Raw genomic sequence first — 17,037 nt, 5'->3', positions numbered from 1 at the left:
AAATGACATTAACAACGGTGTTGCCATGTGTCAAATTGTTTTTACTGAACCGTACCAGACAAGGGGTTGGAGGGAAAGAGTGTGCTGTGACTTGGTTTTCTAATGAGAGAAGTATTCGTTCCACCCCAGTCCCCTTTCCTCCTCTGTCTTGTTTAGATTACTGACATTTTCCTTATACCCTTTTCCCTTTCTTTCTTTCTTTCCTAGCTGCCATTCTAATAGCAAGATCATCACCTCCTTGGTTTATAGTAGACAGACCATTTCTATTTTTCATTCGACACAATCCTACAGGTAAGTAATTACTACTGATTCTATCATGGACTAAATGTTGTCATTCAAAGAAGTGTGTGGGGAGCATAGCTCTATCAAGCCTTATAGCCCAAGGGTTGTTTGACTGAATATTATAATTGCTCTATGGCAGCAATTATCTCGCCTTTGTATACTATTTCAATCAACCTTGAAGATCTTCAAGGTGGTGTTTTTAGATTTAGGAAACTTTTTGGCAGGAGCCCATTTGTACTGCCAGAGGATGATGGGACCTTTCAAATTTTGGCAGAATCGTAGGTGGGTTTCTTTTGTAATTGTTTAGGGTATGCATTTTAAAGGCATGATGGTTGACTTACTGAAACCACCTGGATTTTCCAAAGGTTTAATAGGTGGTGATAAAATTTAATAGGAAATTTCACATTTTTTGTGTAACACCTGTGAACATGTTGCAACACTCTGACCCATACTTAACATGTTTCATTGACTATAGGGCTCTAAAGACTTTAATCCAGCATGTCTTTAATATATTGCCATATTGGTCCAAATACAGACTAAGTAAATAAAATGAAATAAATCTCTTTGAAAGGAGAGCAGGGAGATAGAGGTATGAGTATAGAGATTTAGAGATATTTCTAATATACACATACACACAGATAAAATTATTATATATGTTTACAATATATACTTGCCTAGAAATAGAAAAAGATTTTCCTATATTTTATGATTCAAATTTAAATGGTGTATTCATTATTATCATCTTTATTTTTTGTCTTAATCACTTTGAATGTCATTCTTCTTTCCTTAATACTTTTGCACTCTGTAATTTTTGCTATTATCCATGACTGCAGCCTTGTGTAGTGGAAAGACACCCAGATTCAGAGTCAGAGGACTAGTTCTGCCACTTAAATCATTGGCAAGCCACTTAATCTCCTTTGGTTTCAGTTTTCTCATCACCAGAATGAGGGGGTTGGATTAAACCAGTCGATCAACAAGCATTTTTAAATGTATATATATGTATACATACATACATAACTACGTATACATACAGATACGAAGAATGAAGTAATCCCTACTCTGTGCTCCAATGATCAGAGATCATGATCAGATTTTATAAAAAGCCAGGTTTGGAGGAATATAGGATTTGGATCCTTTTTATCACAACTCCTGCATGTCTCTATTTTCATAGGTTGCTGTAGCCAAAGACCTTTGTTACTTGGTGCTCAGTCACCCTTCTGATAAAAAGCAGGTCCTCAGTCGACAGTTGGTTGCCAGCCTTGGATTAGATTTTTGCATGCAGTTCATGAGGACCTATAAAAGCTTTTATTCTAGCAGCACAGACTTTGTACTCCATGCCTCTGTGTCTCAATGTAGCCCCAGAGGCCATGGTACTTTACTCCTAGTCTCAAAAAAATAAATTGACAAATGAATAAATAAGGAGCTGAGTTTTTTCATGAACTATGTAACGGTTTTGTTTTTTTTTATTCCTCTAGGTGCCGTTTTATTCATGGGACAAATAAACAAACCCTAAAGAATATGCAAAAAAAAAATGCAGTTTTTCTTTGAGAGGCAAAGACTCCTTTGCTGTGAAGGAAAGATACCTTGATGACTACATCTTTAATAGTTCTGCTGAATATTTTTGTACATTACTCTGATTCTGTTCCAAAACTAGGTCTTAGGAAATTTGGCTGGGTCTTTTTAATAGAGCCTCTACTGTAGAAGCATTGCTGTTCTGGGCTAAGTATCCTAGAGGGAGAAGGATAGGGATGGTTGGAGCCTTGCAAGAAGTGAATAGAAAGGCTTAAGACTTCAAAATGTCTAAAAGATTCTTCAGACTACTGAATGGTTACCTAGGCTAACAAACCTCTTGAGTATTTACCGTCAGTTTCAGGATTTAAAAAAAAAGTTTTTTTTGAAGCCATGGCTTTGGGAGAAGCAGTTTAACCAGTGTGACTAAAAATTTTGTGTTAGTGTTGACTTTTTTCTATGGAAAAAAAATTGTTGAATGCCTTTTTAATTGTCTTCTTTGCCCCTCAAAGACTTGACAATAAGCATTTGGGGGACAGAAATAACTCTCAGCCTTTTGTGTGTTTTGTTTTTGTTTTCTATAATGCATGTATTCACTAAAATAAACTTTAATGAACCAATGGCGTCTTTGCTAGACAAGGTTTGCTATTCTGTGGTGGGCCTGCCCTTGCTGGAGTGTGCTTTTTCCTGGACTTGCATTTTTGTATTTTGTACAAAAGAAACAATAAAGTGTTTGTAAACAGTGGGGAAAAATGCTCCTTCAACCCTCCCTCTCCCCTCCAAAAAAAAATCCTTCATGCTTTCTTCTAGCATTTGAAAATAAGACAAAAGATTTGTGGGAGTAGGACCACAGAGCAGTGATACTTTGATCTGACAGCAAACTTTTCCTTCTAGAACCTCTGCCCTTACCAAAACAACAAAAAAATCCAACACCTCCAAATCTTTCATCTCCTTTTTCCTTCAAGCCTGACAGATAAAACTTAATTCAGTCTTTCAATCTTTCTTTGTTCAGCTAGGATTTCAGAGGAGTAGCCTGAAAGGTGACCCATTTTAATCTCTTCTGTACTCCCCACCCTACCCCATCCCCAGGAGAGGTCTGTTTAGGCTTCCAGCAAAGGGAAGGCAGTCTTCTGTAGCAGGTACCAAAAGAAAAAATTATGACCTTGGTAACTTGAGGGAGTGGGGGATTTTTCTTCTTGTTTTTTTCTTTTTATGCCAAGACTCCTTTCCATGTTCTTTGGGATCTTAGTTTTCTAAGGCAAACTTATAAACAATTTTCATAAGGTTAACGTCACCACAAATTCCTTTCCATATTGATTAAGGGATTTCTTGAAACTCTGATACATTCAGAATATTTTTAAAGGTTTCTCACCACAATTTATTTATATGATCTTTCTCCTGGATTTTTCCTCCCACTTCTTCAGTCCCCAGGTTATATTTGCCACCTTTCAATGTGTACATGAAAATGTCAGGCTTGGGATGGAGCTAATTTACAGCTTGTGATCAAGCCAATGTGCTGACTGAGTGGAAGTTTACTGCTTGACATCAGTTATTCTAAAATACCGTTGGCTAAGCAAAGAGTGGAAGCCAGAGGAATGCTTACTTAAGGAAGAATGAAGAATTGGCTACAGGGCTTCTTTCACCAGCTGTTTACATGCAAAAGTGTGCTAATTACATGCAGTGCTCTCTCAGCGGTTTATTAAATTACTTGCATCTATCAGACAATTACCTAGCTTCCCTTATCCTCCAACTACATCTAGAAATGTATTTACTAACAAAATTTAGAACTGGAAGGAAGGAACCACAGGAAGCATATGGTCTCCCCTTCCCTCTTTTTACAAATGAGGAAACTGAGACCCAATTAGTTCATTATAGAATCATAACAGAATTTAGCAGAGAAATTTTTAAAATTTTTTTAAAATGGAGAATAAAGGTCTCTTTTTTCCTTAATAGTATTTTTCCAATTACATGTAAAAATAGTTTTCAACATTCATTTTTGCAAAATTTTGAGTTCAAAAGTTTCCTCCCTCCCCAAGACAGCAAGCAATCCAATGTAAGTTTATACATGTACAATCATGTTAAATATATTTCCACATTAATTATGTTGAGAAAGAAGAATTAGAACAAAAGGGAAAAACCATGAGAAAGAAAGAACAAACAAAAAGTGAAGATAGTGTGCTTCGATCTGCATTCAGGTTCCATTGTTTATTTCCAGATGTAGTTATCATTTTCCATCACAAGTCTTTTGGAATTGTCTTGGATGGTTGTATTGCTGAGAAAAGCTAAGTCATTCATAGTTGATCATTGCACAATTTTGTTGTTGCAAAGAAACTTCAGAGACCACAATCCAATCTCCTCATTTTATAGATGAAGGAACTAAGACTGAGGGTTATATAGCGAGTAGGGTCTATAAAGACAAGAACCCAAGTGTTCCTACTCCTAATAATTGTTCTGCTATAACTTGATCAGGCTTTCCCTTCCAACTAGTCTGAACTAATTAAGTTTTAGTAGGACACTTAATGTTGAGATTTGTTCTCATTAATACAACTGAACTTGTTTCTGAGGCTTGTGGAAATTGAACAACCTAAGATATTGAAAAGAATTCTTGATTTGAAATCAAATCACCTGTCTTCAGGCTTCCAGCTAATCCAAAGTAACCTAGTTAGACCAACTGAGCCACACCAGCAGATCGCACCAACCTTGCCAGTTAGAATTCCAGGAGGACCAGAAAGCAAGAAAATCACCCAGCAACTACCTACAAAGCTGGCCTCCCTTTTTAAAGAGTCCCTCAGTTGAAGTATGACTTTTTGCTCCGTTTACAGCAATACCCTTAGGCATTTCAACCCCACATGTCCTGTGTCCCAGAAATTTTCAAAATGCAGTGGGAAGCCTAGACCAGACTCAATCAATGAATAAATGCTAATTACATACTACTGTGTATGTGCCTGGTACTGCTAGATGCTAGAAATACAAATAAAATAAAACGATTCCTATTCTCAAAAGAGTTTAGCAGGAGCTGTAGCAGGGGCTGTTTCAGGTAGAGTTGCTTTCAGGAAAACCAAATAAACTCAAAACGTTTGAAGATGAGAATAAAAACCACAGTCCACTGGGGGATGGTAGTATTGACACCGTGCGTGTGTGTGTTTGCCTGCACTTGTGTGCGTATGGGCTTTTGCATGCAATTAAACATACAAAGCAAATGATTTCTCACACAGATTAGATGTCAAGCTGAGTTTGAAGGAAGGACAGGCAGTTCTGAAGAGTAACAGTAGTGGGAAGGACAGTGGCAGGTAGACCTACTCATCCTGACACTGAGTGCATGTGGTGCTTTCAATTGGGCCTCAAACACAACGCATTGAAAAATGTTAGAGAGGAAGCATTGACCCAAATAATTGTAAAGCTGTATGGTGTTGATGGCCTACAAAAGTCTTTGTCCTTGGAAGGCAACTGGAAACAAGCCACCTGAAAAATCATTCATGAGAGCTTTTCCAAAGGACACAAGGGAGTGGCCCTTTGTACTCCCCGTAATTTTCTGTTCTTCTGAAAATGAAAAACCTGAACAGTTTAGCTTAGTACTTCTAAGTGCTGCAGAAGGGAAATGGGGAATTGAAAGAGGAACACAGATTTGTTTTAATCCTTGGTTTCCGCACTATTCTTACACAGTCCTGCCCACCTCCCAAGACCAACTGGAAAGAACTTCTAGAAAAATAGGTGAGGTCTATTTAAGCTAGTAGGACTTCTGTGGCCATGTCCTGGGTGAGGTGCCTTTAGGGGACAGTAGCTTCCATTTAAATTTCAATGTCTATGTCCTCTAATGCATTTATCTACTCACAAGGTATATGTGCACCCCTAAAATGACCCTGGCATCAGAATGCCCAATGCCATTGGTATTGCCAGCCATTTGATAAGAGATATAATTAAGATATGGTGGAGTTGTTTTGAATGGAGAGGATATAGGGCTGGGGGTGGTAGTTTCAGAAAAGGTCCTCACAGTTCCGTCACTTTTCATTTAGTGCAGGTTTGTACAATATATGGCTTGACCACCAAAGGTGAGCAGCCTTCAAAAAATGTAGAGGAGGCCTGGTTTAGTGAAACAGAAAGTGTCACAAGGAAGTGGTCATGCCGTATCTTGTATGTACATCTTGTTTGGGCTAGTAGGCATTGACATTAGCAGCACCTGAGTTTGGGTTCCTTTACATACAGATGACTTGTTCCACCATTTTCTTCACTTTTAATCACTTATCCCTTTTTTTTTTTTTGTAATGCTAGAAGTGCTAGAAACAAAAGTTAGCCCATTTTGTAACTTTCTTCTGGTCATAAGTTTACTGGAAGGGGTTGCAACTAGTACTCAACATTAGGTTGCCCATAACTATGGATTTCTGTCCTCTAAGGATCACACAGAATTTAGAGTTCGAAGAAACATCAGAGATCACATATTTATAGCATCACTGGCCAGATAAAGGCAGATTAACTGGCAGTTGATTCCATTTGCCAAATCATCCAAAATAAGATTTTTTTTTTTTTTTACAAACTAGGCACAAAATTCTACCTTACGTTATTCTAACAAATGATTCATCAGGGCTTTTTGTTTTTTCTATATTCAAAATTGACTTGGTCAAAACTTAGGCATAAAGTAAAATAGAATTTGAAATATTTATTGTAATTTCCCCCAAAGTGTATTAAGCTGACTGTATAAGCCTTTACAATAACTTCCTTACTGAACATGAAAGTATTGTAACTTCAGAACCTAAGGTATTGGAAGTAATGCAGGCAAAATCCAGCAACTATCTAAATGAGAATAAATGAAGACTTGGTCCTAGACTCTATTTAGATCTATACCTACTCACCTAGTCTATGTGAATGCACAAACACTGGAAAGAAATAAAGAAATAATGACCCCAAATAATTAGTCATTTAAAGGTTGAATGGGCTACCTTTGGAAATAATGGGTTTCCACTTCAGTAGAGGTTCTCAAGCAGCTAATGAATTTGGGAAGATTGAGTTCGAATCTTGTCTCAGATCTGACTACCTGTGTGACCATGGGTGAGTCACATAACCTGTCTTCCTCAGTTTCTTCATCTGTAAAATAAGGTTGGACCCAATGACCTCTGAGATCTCTTTGAGCTCTAAATATATGAAGGTATAACTCAGACCACAGGAAAGAAGGGTAACCTGTGCCAGGCATGTAAGATGAGCAGGAAGCAGATTTGAATAATGAGAAATGTGGGAAAAGGCATGCCAGGTAAGAAAAGTGTATACAAAAAAAGAAAAGGATGCTTTAGGGGAACAGACTACCTTTACCTAGTTTGCCTAGAACCTAAGCTTGGTAAAAATGAAGGTAAGAAATGAGGTAAAGCTGGAAAAGCAGGTTTTTGACCAATTAGCATGTTCTTAAATACCAGGCCAAGGTGGTAGACTATTTGGTAGGTAATGTCTAGCTCATTAAAGGTTTAGCTTTTTTGGTTTTGTTTTAAAGCAACAATAACAGGCTCACAGCTGTCACTAAGCATCCAGAAAGAACAGACTAGAAAGCAGGGTTAGCTTTTTGGGTAGGGTTAGGGGCATGATAGAGAGCTTATAACTGAAGGAGAAATCTGGTTATAAAGCCAGACTACACCTTTTCTCAACTACAGTGGATTTATTCTTAATGTAAATCACTTAATTGTTGCTTTGGAAAATTAGCTTTTCTTTCACTAGAGTAAAAGAACACCTCCTCCATGTAAAAGGAAGTGACCACAGCGCCATCTGGTGGTCAAGATAGGAATGATTGCCATAAAACCACCAGTTCAGGTGACCCATTCTTTTTTACCTGGAAAAGTCCTACTTCTTAGTTCACTCTTTGTGGAATAAACATAAGCTTAATGCTTAAACTCTCAGGACAGCTTGCTATGCCCAGATTTCCCACTATGAAATAATGATTTGCTGTCTAATATAATGTTTTTGTATTTTAGTTTTTAGAATTTTAATTTGGGGCTAAAGTTTTTTTGTGTGGAATGAGTTACATATTTAGAAAACTGGGTAACAGTTTTTACAGTAATCAGTTACAATCTCAAAGAAAAGTATCTAATAACCTTTTGTCCTAGTCCTCACTTGAACTCAAGTACTGGGCTTTACATTTTTTACAAATTATGTAACAAATCCTTGATGACACCTAATTTTCTTCTTGTCTATTCTGAGACTGACCCAGTAAACAATTTTTTTTCTTTTTCTCCTCAAGCAGGGGACCTAGATGATTTCTCTCATTGATTTCTATTAGTTCTATGGAATAGATCAATTGTTCCTTTATCTGTTTGCATTTTAAAACTCATAGTAGGATTTAGGGTGGGCAAATTTAGAAGCTGAAGGTCCAAGAACTGGTTCTTAAATACCAGGCCATGCTATTTTTCATACTATTTTTTCAAGTATACAAAGAAGTTGTTAGACTACTTCCTCTCCAGGTCTTGCATTTTACTAAAATGCTTCTTTCAAAAACAATTTCATGCTGTCTATATCCAGATAAAGAACTTATGGACTCTGAATGAAGATTGAAGCATACTTTTTTCATTTTATTTTTTGTGGTTTTTTTCCTTTTAATCTGTGTCTTCTTTCACAACTGCAACTAATATGGAAATATGTTTTACATGACCGCACATATATAACCTATATCAAATTGCTTACCATTTTGGGAATAGGGGAGGAGAGGGAGGGAGAAAAATTTGGAACTCAACATCTTATAAAAATGAATACTAAAAATTATCTTTACAAGTAATTTTTTTGAAAATATAAAATACTATTTAAAAAAATAAAAAACAATTTCAAACTCCTTTGCAAAGGACTTTTGAGAACTTTAATTAAAAAGTTTAGAAACTACTTTATTTCAAAGTAAGGACATAGACAGAACCGTTTTCTTCCGAAATAGCAAGATGGATGTTTCTGATAAAACTGTCCTAAAAGGACAATACTGAAAGGAAAGTTTTCTCCTCCAAAAATTATAGAAGCAAAAATGTTTTTAATAAATTATCCTCCTAATTCTAAATGCACTGAATTATTATTTACAATCTTGAAAGTGGTCTTTTAAGTTTATATTCTGAGTGATTTAAAAAAATAGCCTTGAACATTCTCCTTTATTTACTATTGCTTAGAATTCTAAACTGTGATTTATTAGCTCACAAGATTAAGCCATTAACTGGATAATTGTCACAATTTGGCTTCTGCCTTTCCCGTGATGTCAAAAGTTGTACCAAAATACTGCTCAGTTGTTTTAAAGTAAGCCAAGTTAGCCAACCTGTTAACAACATGCTTCAAATTAAATCAGTAACACTTTGGAAAAGAAAGATTAACTGTATTCAAATTTTTTAAATTAGTATTATTATTATTGGGGATTGAACTAAAAAACATTTTCTTTAGGCCATGATACTTCAAAGTTAGAAAGGAATAATTATATGAAAAAAAGCATCCCATTCTACAAATCACACAGTGATAAATCTAAAACTTTAAGAGCAAGTTCTTCCACGGAGGTAAACAAGACTTAACAAACTTGAAAGGATTTCCCCGTAACCATTTTTGAACAACTGACTCTCTTGTAAGCGCTTGAAGGAGGAAGAAGATGTCTCTGAGCAATCTGGGAACTGTCATATTTTCCAAGTCACGTTGAAATTTGTGTCTTGTTTTTCTGCTCCTTTGTTGAATTCAAGTGCATACATGCTTTTGTCCAATTAACTTGCAGCAATAACTTTTTCTGCTAATTTTTCATTGGGTTTGGAATAGTCCCAAGGCCGCCTATTCTCCATCAATCCATAAAGTTTCCTTAGGGCTACCCGAGCAGCTTCTTCTTCTGCCACCAGTACTGTTTCACCCGGTCCTTCCGCAATCAGTTTCTTTTCACTAGAAAGTAAAAACAACAATTAAATGTCAGGATTCAGTCTTACTATATGCAGGTATTAGGTCTTCTGAAAGTCATCTGGAGATAACATTCATTAGAACTAGGAGTCCATGAGCTTGTTTTACTATTTTGGTAACTGTATTTCAATATAATTGATTGGTTTTCTCTGTAAACTATGTATTTAAAATCAGTCTGAGGAATCCCTAGGCTTTACCAAACTGTCAGTAGGGTCCATGACCAAAAAAAAAAAAAAGGGCAAAGAAAACCTGCAATGGAGGTGGCACTGATTTTTTTATATAGATATTTTTAGGTTTTGGGCAGCTAGGTACTGCAATGGATAGAGTGCCAGGCCTGGAGTAAGCAAAACTCATCTTTCAAATCCTGCCTCAGACACTTAATAGCTGTGTGACCCGGACAAAGTCACTTCACGCTGTTTGCCTTGGTTTCCTCATGTGTAAAATGAGCTGGAGAAGGAAATGGCAAAGCACTCCAGTATCTTTGCCAAGAAAACCCCAAATAGGGTCACAAAGAGTTGGTCACAACTGAAACAACAACAAAACTTTGGGATTTTAATGGATTCTGTGTCATCTTCATTATAAAGACTTTTTCTAAGATTTCAACATCATTAACAAATCACTCACTGAACTGTGCTTTCAAGTGGGTCCCTGTTCAGGTCTATTACAGATAAAGAATTGCTACAAAACTTGCTTTCTAAATAGTAAACAAGTGTACTGATTTAACAACACTGCCTTAACTTGTGCTTAGACTAAGACTGAGGGAACATTTAAATTTAAACTAAACTGAAATAAAGGTACATGAAGGAGCATGTGAACTAGAGCAGGTGTTAAACATATAAATTTCAAAAATCTGTGATTTCTTTTATGTAGGCAGGTACCATCTCCATGGATGCAGATCATAACCTTCTGATCTGATAAAGGGTTTTCTAGAATTGCTGTAGTTGAGAAGCATAGTAAGCCTCTTGCAACTTCGCTAAGCTACTCCTTGGACAACAAGCATAGTCCACGCCAGGCCATAACTGAGGCCTTTATGGCTTGGGTGGACCTAAAGATCTTGCTGTTTGCCAACAGGTTCTGAGAATCTACAAGGAAATTTCCATGTCATAACTGAGAATCAGAGTGAGACCTCAGTAGATTAACAATGTATTTAAAGTTGTAAAAATAGATATATTATGCCTTTTGAAAAAACTGTGAATATTCTCAGTGTACAAGGTGATTTTTCAAAGTAAGAAAACCAAAAGCTTCCCAAATTTGAACTGAATGCTGACAGTAGTTTCTCCTTTCTGTAGCTGAACTGAGCCTCCCTGGTAAGAGCCAAGTGGATGTTTGAACTCAGGTTCCTCTTAGTTCCAACAGCAAATCTATCTCAGACCTTGAAATTTTATGGAGAACCTCTTAGGTCATCATATACCTTACAAAACTCAGCATTCAATAGTAAAACTAACAGAAGCTATCAGCAAAATAACACAGGCCATGTTTTTCAACAGGTGTCATGCAGATTGCAATGATATCTACATCAACGTAGGATCTGAGAAGTCATCTTCCTCTGGAATTATCACAATATATTTCAACATAATTTTGTTAAATTTGCAAACAATCCTATAAAATAAAAGGCAAACTTTACTAACCAGTATAAACCAACAAAATACAGTGGCAACACTGTGCTGCTTCCAGACTGCCTAGTAATTCGGGGTTCAGGAGCAGAAATATTCCTTTTCATCAACTCATCCACTAGTAGTCCCATGGGATTTACAACCTTCCACATCTCAAAAAGCTCTTTCCCAGTCATCTGTGTAATTAAGAAATCCTGCAAATAAAGATAACATTACAGATATTAGGTAGAAGGTAATGAAAGCCATCAACAATTCTAACGATGCTGTCATGTAGCTTTTCCTGCATGATCCAGATCATACTTCTTTAAAAACAAAGTTCCCACAGAACAAAAGGAAATCCACTTCCCAAATCATTGCCTATTTCTTTATAAAACTTCATGCAATGAAAAATGTGAATTGAGTTCAATTTGATAACAACATTTACACAGAACTTTAAAAATAAAAATTCTTTACATATATTATCTTCATTTGATTATCACAACCACCCTGTGAGGTAGGTGTCCCCACTGAGAAATCAAAAAGGTGAGGCCCAAAGAGGTTGAGTGACACACAAGAAGCACCAGAGGCTAGCCTCAAACCCAGATTTCTAGACATCAAGTCCAACTTGTACTGACCCTTGTTCAGATGTGACTTTTATTAGAGAAAGGTGCTAAAATATTCCTGAGGTTACAAGTTAATAAGCGCTACTAATATGTGACAAAAGTTTTAGGTAGTCCCAGATTTGTTAATTATCTAATTATTTACTTTACATATGAAGTATCTATTTGCAAAGCAAAATTTCACAAGCTTCTATTTACCTTAAGGGTGGTCAAAGTACTACTAACTCAAAAAATAATCACCTTACAACAGGTATGAGATATAAATATATTCTGAAGCTTCACAAAGATGAGAAACTAGGATGAACAATCCAAGAAAAATGCCAATATTCATTCTTTTACTATCTATTTGAAAATGGAGCATACTAACACCCATGAACTCTATAGTAACTAGCAAAACACTGACTTAATAGTTAAAGCAATTTATTCAACTAGATATGCTGTTTAAATAAACATACATATATATGACAAGAAGATGGTGGGGATGAGATCTCAGCAGTGCAGTGAACAACGTGTTTGAACTCGACCAAAAAATACCTATCTTTGATCCGTACCAACCTCTGAGGGTTCTTTCAAGGATCAAATACCAAAAAATAACAAAGTGCTCTGCAAACTTTAGAATATCAACAAGCCTGTCTACTCTGTTCCAGGTATCGTGCTAGATGCAGTAAGAGGCCTGAGGTAGGGAGACCAATTATGAAAGTGCTGCACTGGTCCAAGGGGGAAGTGATGAGGATCTGAACTAGGGGGTGACTGTGTGAGAGGATGGAAACACATGGCTATGGGAGACTCTGAAGGAGAATCAACAAGACTTAACAAATAAATAAATATGTGCAGTGACAAAAACTAGGGAATGGAGCATGACACCAAGAGTGTGAACTTACATGATTGCAAGTCTGATGATGCCCTTAACAGACACAGAGAAGTTCAGAAGAGGGTTTGCAGGGCTGGGGAACCTAAAGGCTCAAGGCCTCATGTGGTCTTCTAGGAACTCAAGTGCAGCCCTTTGACTGAATCCAAACTTCATGTGGCCTCAAGGCCGCAGGTTCCCCACCCGATTTAGGGAAGAGGAGAAAAAGTTCCATTTTAGACATGTTTTGAGGTACCTATGGTCCATCGTGTTTGAATTATCTAACAGACACGTCCTGGAGTTAAGGTGATACCAAGGCTAGACAGACACATCAGGGGGTCATCTGCTATATAAATAACATTTATTACTGGATGTAAATATTTGTATTAATTTATAATCTACATAAAATGTACCCACATTTTAGCAACATTAAACAAAGTCAAATTCCACTAAAGCATTATCTACAAAGACTCTATGAGCTCAACTGGAGTTGATTGGTTTTTTTAATCAAATATCACTTGAATTAGTGAGTCAATGACAAGTGGTTAGTAATCTTCATCTACTGATATTAACTATAATGTACAATTTTCGGGGGGGTGGGGTAGCTAGGCAGCACAGTGGATAGAGTGCTGGGCCTGGAGTCAAGAAGACTCATCTTCCTGAGTTCCAATCTGGCCTCAGACACTTACTAGCTGTGTGACCCTGGGCAAGTCACCTAATCCTGTTTGCCTCAGTTTCCTCATCTGTAAAATGAGCCGGAGAAAGAAATGGTAAACCACTCAGTATCTCTGCCAAGAAAATCCAATGGGGTCATGAAAAGCTGGACACGACTGACATGAATCACCACCACCACAATTTTCTGCACTTGGTGGGCACCTAATAAATATTTGATAAATAAATATTTATCAAATTGAATGAGAACTTGAGCATACCTGGGCAGATGGTTCTAAAGAGAGTGAGTCGTAGGACTGCTCATAATTCTAACATTTTAACAGAAACAAAAAAAATACAAAACTATTCCATTACTCTTGATTTTTCTTGGTTTGTATCTGGTCTTGGGAATAGTTTTTTTAAATTATCCAAGTATCTTCACAAAAAAACAAGTTATCCGGAATAAAGACTGTGTGGTTTCGAAGTGCAGCTGTTTAAATAAACTCAACCTCAAAAGCACGAGGAATAAATAATGACATACCCTGATGAAAACTGATGTCTTCAATGGCCCACTGCTCTGCAGCAATGCTCCTATTATTGCAAAGAAAGTCTGCTGGAGCACTGTCTGGGGGACTGGAAATTCTGCACTTAGTGTTAATTGCTCCACAGCCAAGTTTCTGGCTACATGACACACGATGTCCTCACTGGTAAGAAAATCCACAATTGCTTGAACGCCTTCTGAGGGCAGGTTTGGGTATGCATCTCCAAGGAGCTGTGTGAGACACGTCTGTGAAAAGGTTCTCCCTTGTTCTGAGAGTTCTCGATTATCTCTAAGGTTGAGAGCCACGGCCTCTTTGTCTACTCCCAGTTTCTGTCGTCTAGCTTCCTCACTTTCAATGTAACATCTGTTAACAAAAGCAGTTTTGAGAAGCTCTAAAGAAAAGTCTTCATGTAGCCGGTGACAAAATGCCTGGATTTCTGCATGATAGTCCCAGTTGGGTTTCTCTGAACTGAAAAGAGCAGACAAGGGATTAAAGACTGAAAATGTAAAACTATACATTTTATCTTGAAAAAATAGTTTTCCTTTTAAAAAATGGCATCCCTAAGTGATCGTTGAAAACTGGAAACAATTATATTTTTAAAAAAGGAAAAAAAAAAGAACTGGCATTCCTTCTGCAACTACAAGAAACAACTAGGAAAATGACTATTCCTAATTTTAGGTACTGATTTTCAAAACTTTAACAAATCAAGACTTAATAATGGCTATAATTTTTTGAAATTCAGATGACTAGATTAATTTTTTGAAAAGTAGCTACAGTCCGGCAATGCCTCATGGTAAAACATTTTCTTAATTTAGAAGCTCTAGATTTTGTCAAGAATCTCCATCTCCCCCAATCCATGAAGTTTTCAAAGTACATCATTTATTTGTCCCTCCTCCACAATGTTTTTTTGTGCCTCACCTGGCACAGTGACAGTTATGTCACATAACCCCTACGGGTCAATGACCTTTACCTATTAAATAAAAGAGTTAGACCAGATGATGTAAAGTCTTTGCCAGGTTTCTATGATCTTTCTCAAACAAGCCACATCCCTTAGCCCTCAAGGGTCTTAGAGAGGAATTCCCAGGCGGACCCCAGTGACTTCAGTCAGGTCCAGTCCTTCCAGGCACTCAGCACCAAAGAGTATCAGGGTTGAAAAACGAATGTCATTCTAACCCCCTCCCCCCCACACCCTTCCTAAGCTCCCTAGTACCTCCAGAACCAAGCATAAACTGATCACAGTCCAGCGCTTTCCTCCCTTGCTGGTCGGACGCTCCCTCCCCTCCACCTCGCTGCTCCGTCCACACTGGCCTCTCGCACACTCCTCACACATCCACACGTGCCACCCCTGCCTCCGGACCCCCATCCGCCTTCCCCCACCTGCAGAGGGACCCCTTCACCCAACTCGCGTTGTCCCTAAGCGCTCACCCCCAGTTACACCACTTACACTCCAGGTACACGGGGGTCTAGTGTCCCCGCTTGTCTGGGAGCTGCTCGAATTGAGGGCAGACTGAGCTTTTGCCTCACTTTGTACCCATCCCTTCAAAGGGTGCCTGGCACACAAAAGGGCAGGACCTGCGCCTGCAGGGGCCCGGCACCACGAACACCGTCCTACCTGACCTTCACCACAACCCTGCAGGCAGGCGCTAGGGCAGCCTCATCTGACAACTGAAGAAACTGAGGCAAACACTGAACGGCCAAGTGATTTGCCCAGGGTCACACAGCTGGTGTGCCGATGAGCGCTTGTTCCTCCTCTTCCCCCTTCGGTCAAGGCCCTTCCCCTCTCCAGGCCTCAGTTTCCTCATCTGGCAAAGTAACGGCCTGGCCCAGACGACCCCTTAAGGCCTCTTCCATTGTGCTAAGGTAACGGACTGACTCCCAGAGCCCCACCGGCCACCCCCGCGCATGCGCAGGGGCACAGGCCCAGTCACGGCGTCTAGGCCCCGAACCTACCGGCGCACGGGAGGCGGAGGACACCTGAGCTGCCGCCGCCGCTCGAGCTCCTTCTGGAAGCGGAGCGCGGCGCGCATCCCTCCCTTGACGCCCCGGCTCGGCTGGACGGGCTGCGGGGCGGCTGAGGCCCGCAGGAGGCCGCGGGACCCCCGGACAAGCAGCCGCACCAGTCCGGACGCCATGGTGGACCAGCGCGGGCGGAAGGAGGGAGGAAAGAAGGAAGGAAGGAAGCGCGTCGGCACGGTGTTACGCGGACACCGCTCCCTGCTTCCTGAGCTGGGGGCGGGGCCTCCGCAAAGGGAGCTCCTGGGGGCGGGGCCAAGCTCCTGGGGGCGGGGCTAAAGAATCCTTGGGGACGGGGCGGGGGAGCAGCGCCTTGGAGGTGGGGTCCAAGCTCGGGAATGGGGACGAGAGCGGCAAAGATTCAGGGGCGGAGCTAAGTCTGCAAACGTCACTCCTTGGGGCGCGGAGAAGGCGGGGCAGCCTCTTGGGGGCGGGGCCTGACTTTCCTTCTCGGGCTCGTCCTCCTTTCCTCCCTCTGCTGGCTATTTGGTGTGATGCATCAGAATCTCCCGTCCAGGGGACTCCGGTCCCAGGGCTAGAACGACACAGACGACCGCTGCCCCTTGCTGCAGCACTTAAAGCGCTTCTGTGGCTTCGGACGGAGCACTTGTCAGCTCACTCTGTTGCCAAGCAACCCTTGTTCAGCCGGTTAGAAGTGATTGAAACCTGACCCTGGAATGACAGCTAGCTTTGATAGAGTGCCTAAGGTCTGCGAAGCGCTTTACGCAAGCCTCATTTATCCTCAAGGACAGCCCTGGGAGGTAAATACCGTTATTATCACCTTTTTACAGATGAGGAAACCGAGGCAGCCAGACGGAAAGACTTGCCCACATTTGAACAAAGGGCTCCACCCAATTCACCACCCAGCTGCTTATAAATGCACTGCTTATTGCCATGGACTGCTGACCACTCCCTTCTCAGGGTTTTCCTCCCGCTTGTCTGACCACTCTCTCAGTTTTCAGGATCTTCATTTGTGTCTTGTTTGATATGTATGGATCACTCCAAGGCTCCATCGACTCTTCTCCCCATATGCTCTTCCGGAGAGATCTCATCAGTTCCTATAGCTCCAATTATAATCTCTACACAGATAACTCCAGTCTACG

The 17,037-nt window shown here is 39.6% G+C and overlaps 2 protein-coding genes across 6 annotated transcripts in view; one reads left to right on the top strand and one right to left on the bottom strand.

Annotated features, from left to right (window-relative positions):
* The window catches only part of SERPINE2 (serpin family E member 2), a 76,602-nt gene extending 74,069 nt beyond the window's left edge, over window positions 1-2,533 (top strand). For all 5 annotated transcript variants that reach the window (XM_072617965.1, XM_072617964.1, XM_072617961.1 and 2 more), the window contains 2 exons: window positions 208-291; window positions 1,758-2,533. In XM_072617965.1, coding sequence (XP_072474066.1) covers window positions 208-291; window positions 1,758-1,795 — 122 coding nt within the window. In that variant the 3' untranslated portion in view covers window positions 1,796-2,533. The remainder of the gene's footprint in view (window positions 1-207; window positions 292-1,757) is intronic.
* Window positions 2,534-8,309: 5,776 nt separating this feature from the next.
* Window positions 8,310-16,559, bottom strand: MRPL44 (mitochondrial ribosomal protein L44). The gene is made up of 4 exons (XM_072617966.1): window positions 15,872-16,559; window positions 13,921-14,389; window positions 11,298-11,476; window positions 8,310-9,654 (listed from the first exon to the last, which is right to left on the bottom strand). The coding sequence occupies exons 1-4, from the start codon at window positions 16,051-16,053 to the stop codon at window positions 9,486-9,488; spliced, it is 999 nt and encodes a 332-aa protein (XP_072474067.1). The 5' UTR covers window positions 16,054-16,559; the 3' UTR covers window positions 8,310-9,485.
* Between the last annotated feature and the right edge of the window lie 478 nt (window positions 16,560-17,037).

Source organism: Notamacropus eugenii, chromosome 6, assembly GCF_028372415.1.
Source record: "Notamacropus eugenii isolate mMacEug1 chromosome 6, mMacEug1.pri_v2, whole genome shotgun sequence".
NCBI lineage: Eukaryota > Metazoa > Chordata > Mammalia > Diprotodontia > Macropodidae > Notamacropus > Notamacropus eugenii.
This window is presented reverse-complemented; position numbering and strand designations above follow the sequence as displayed.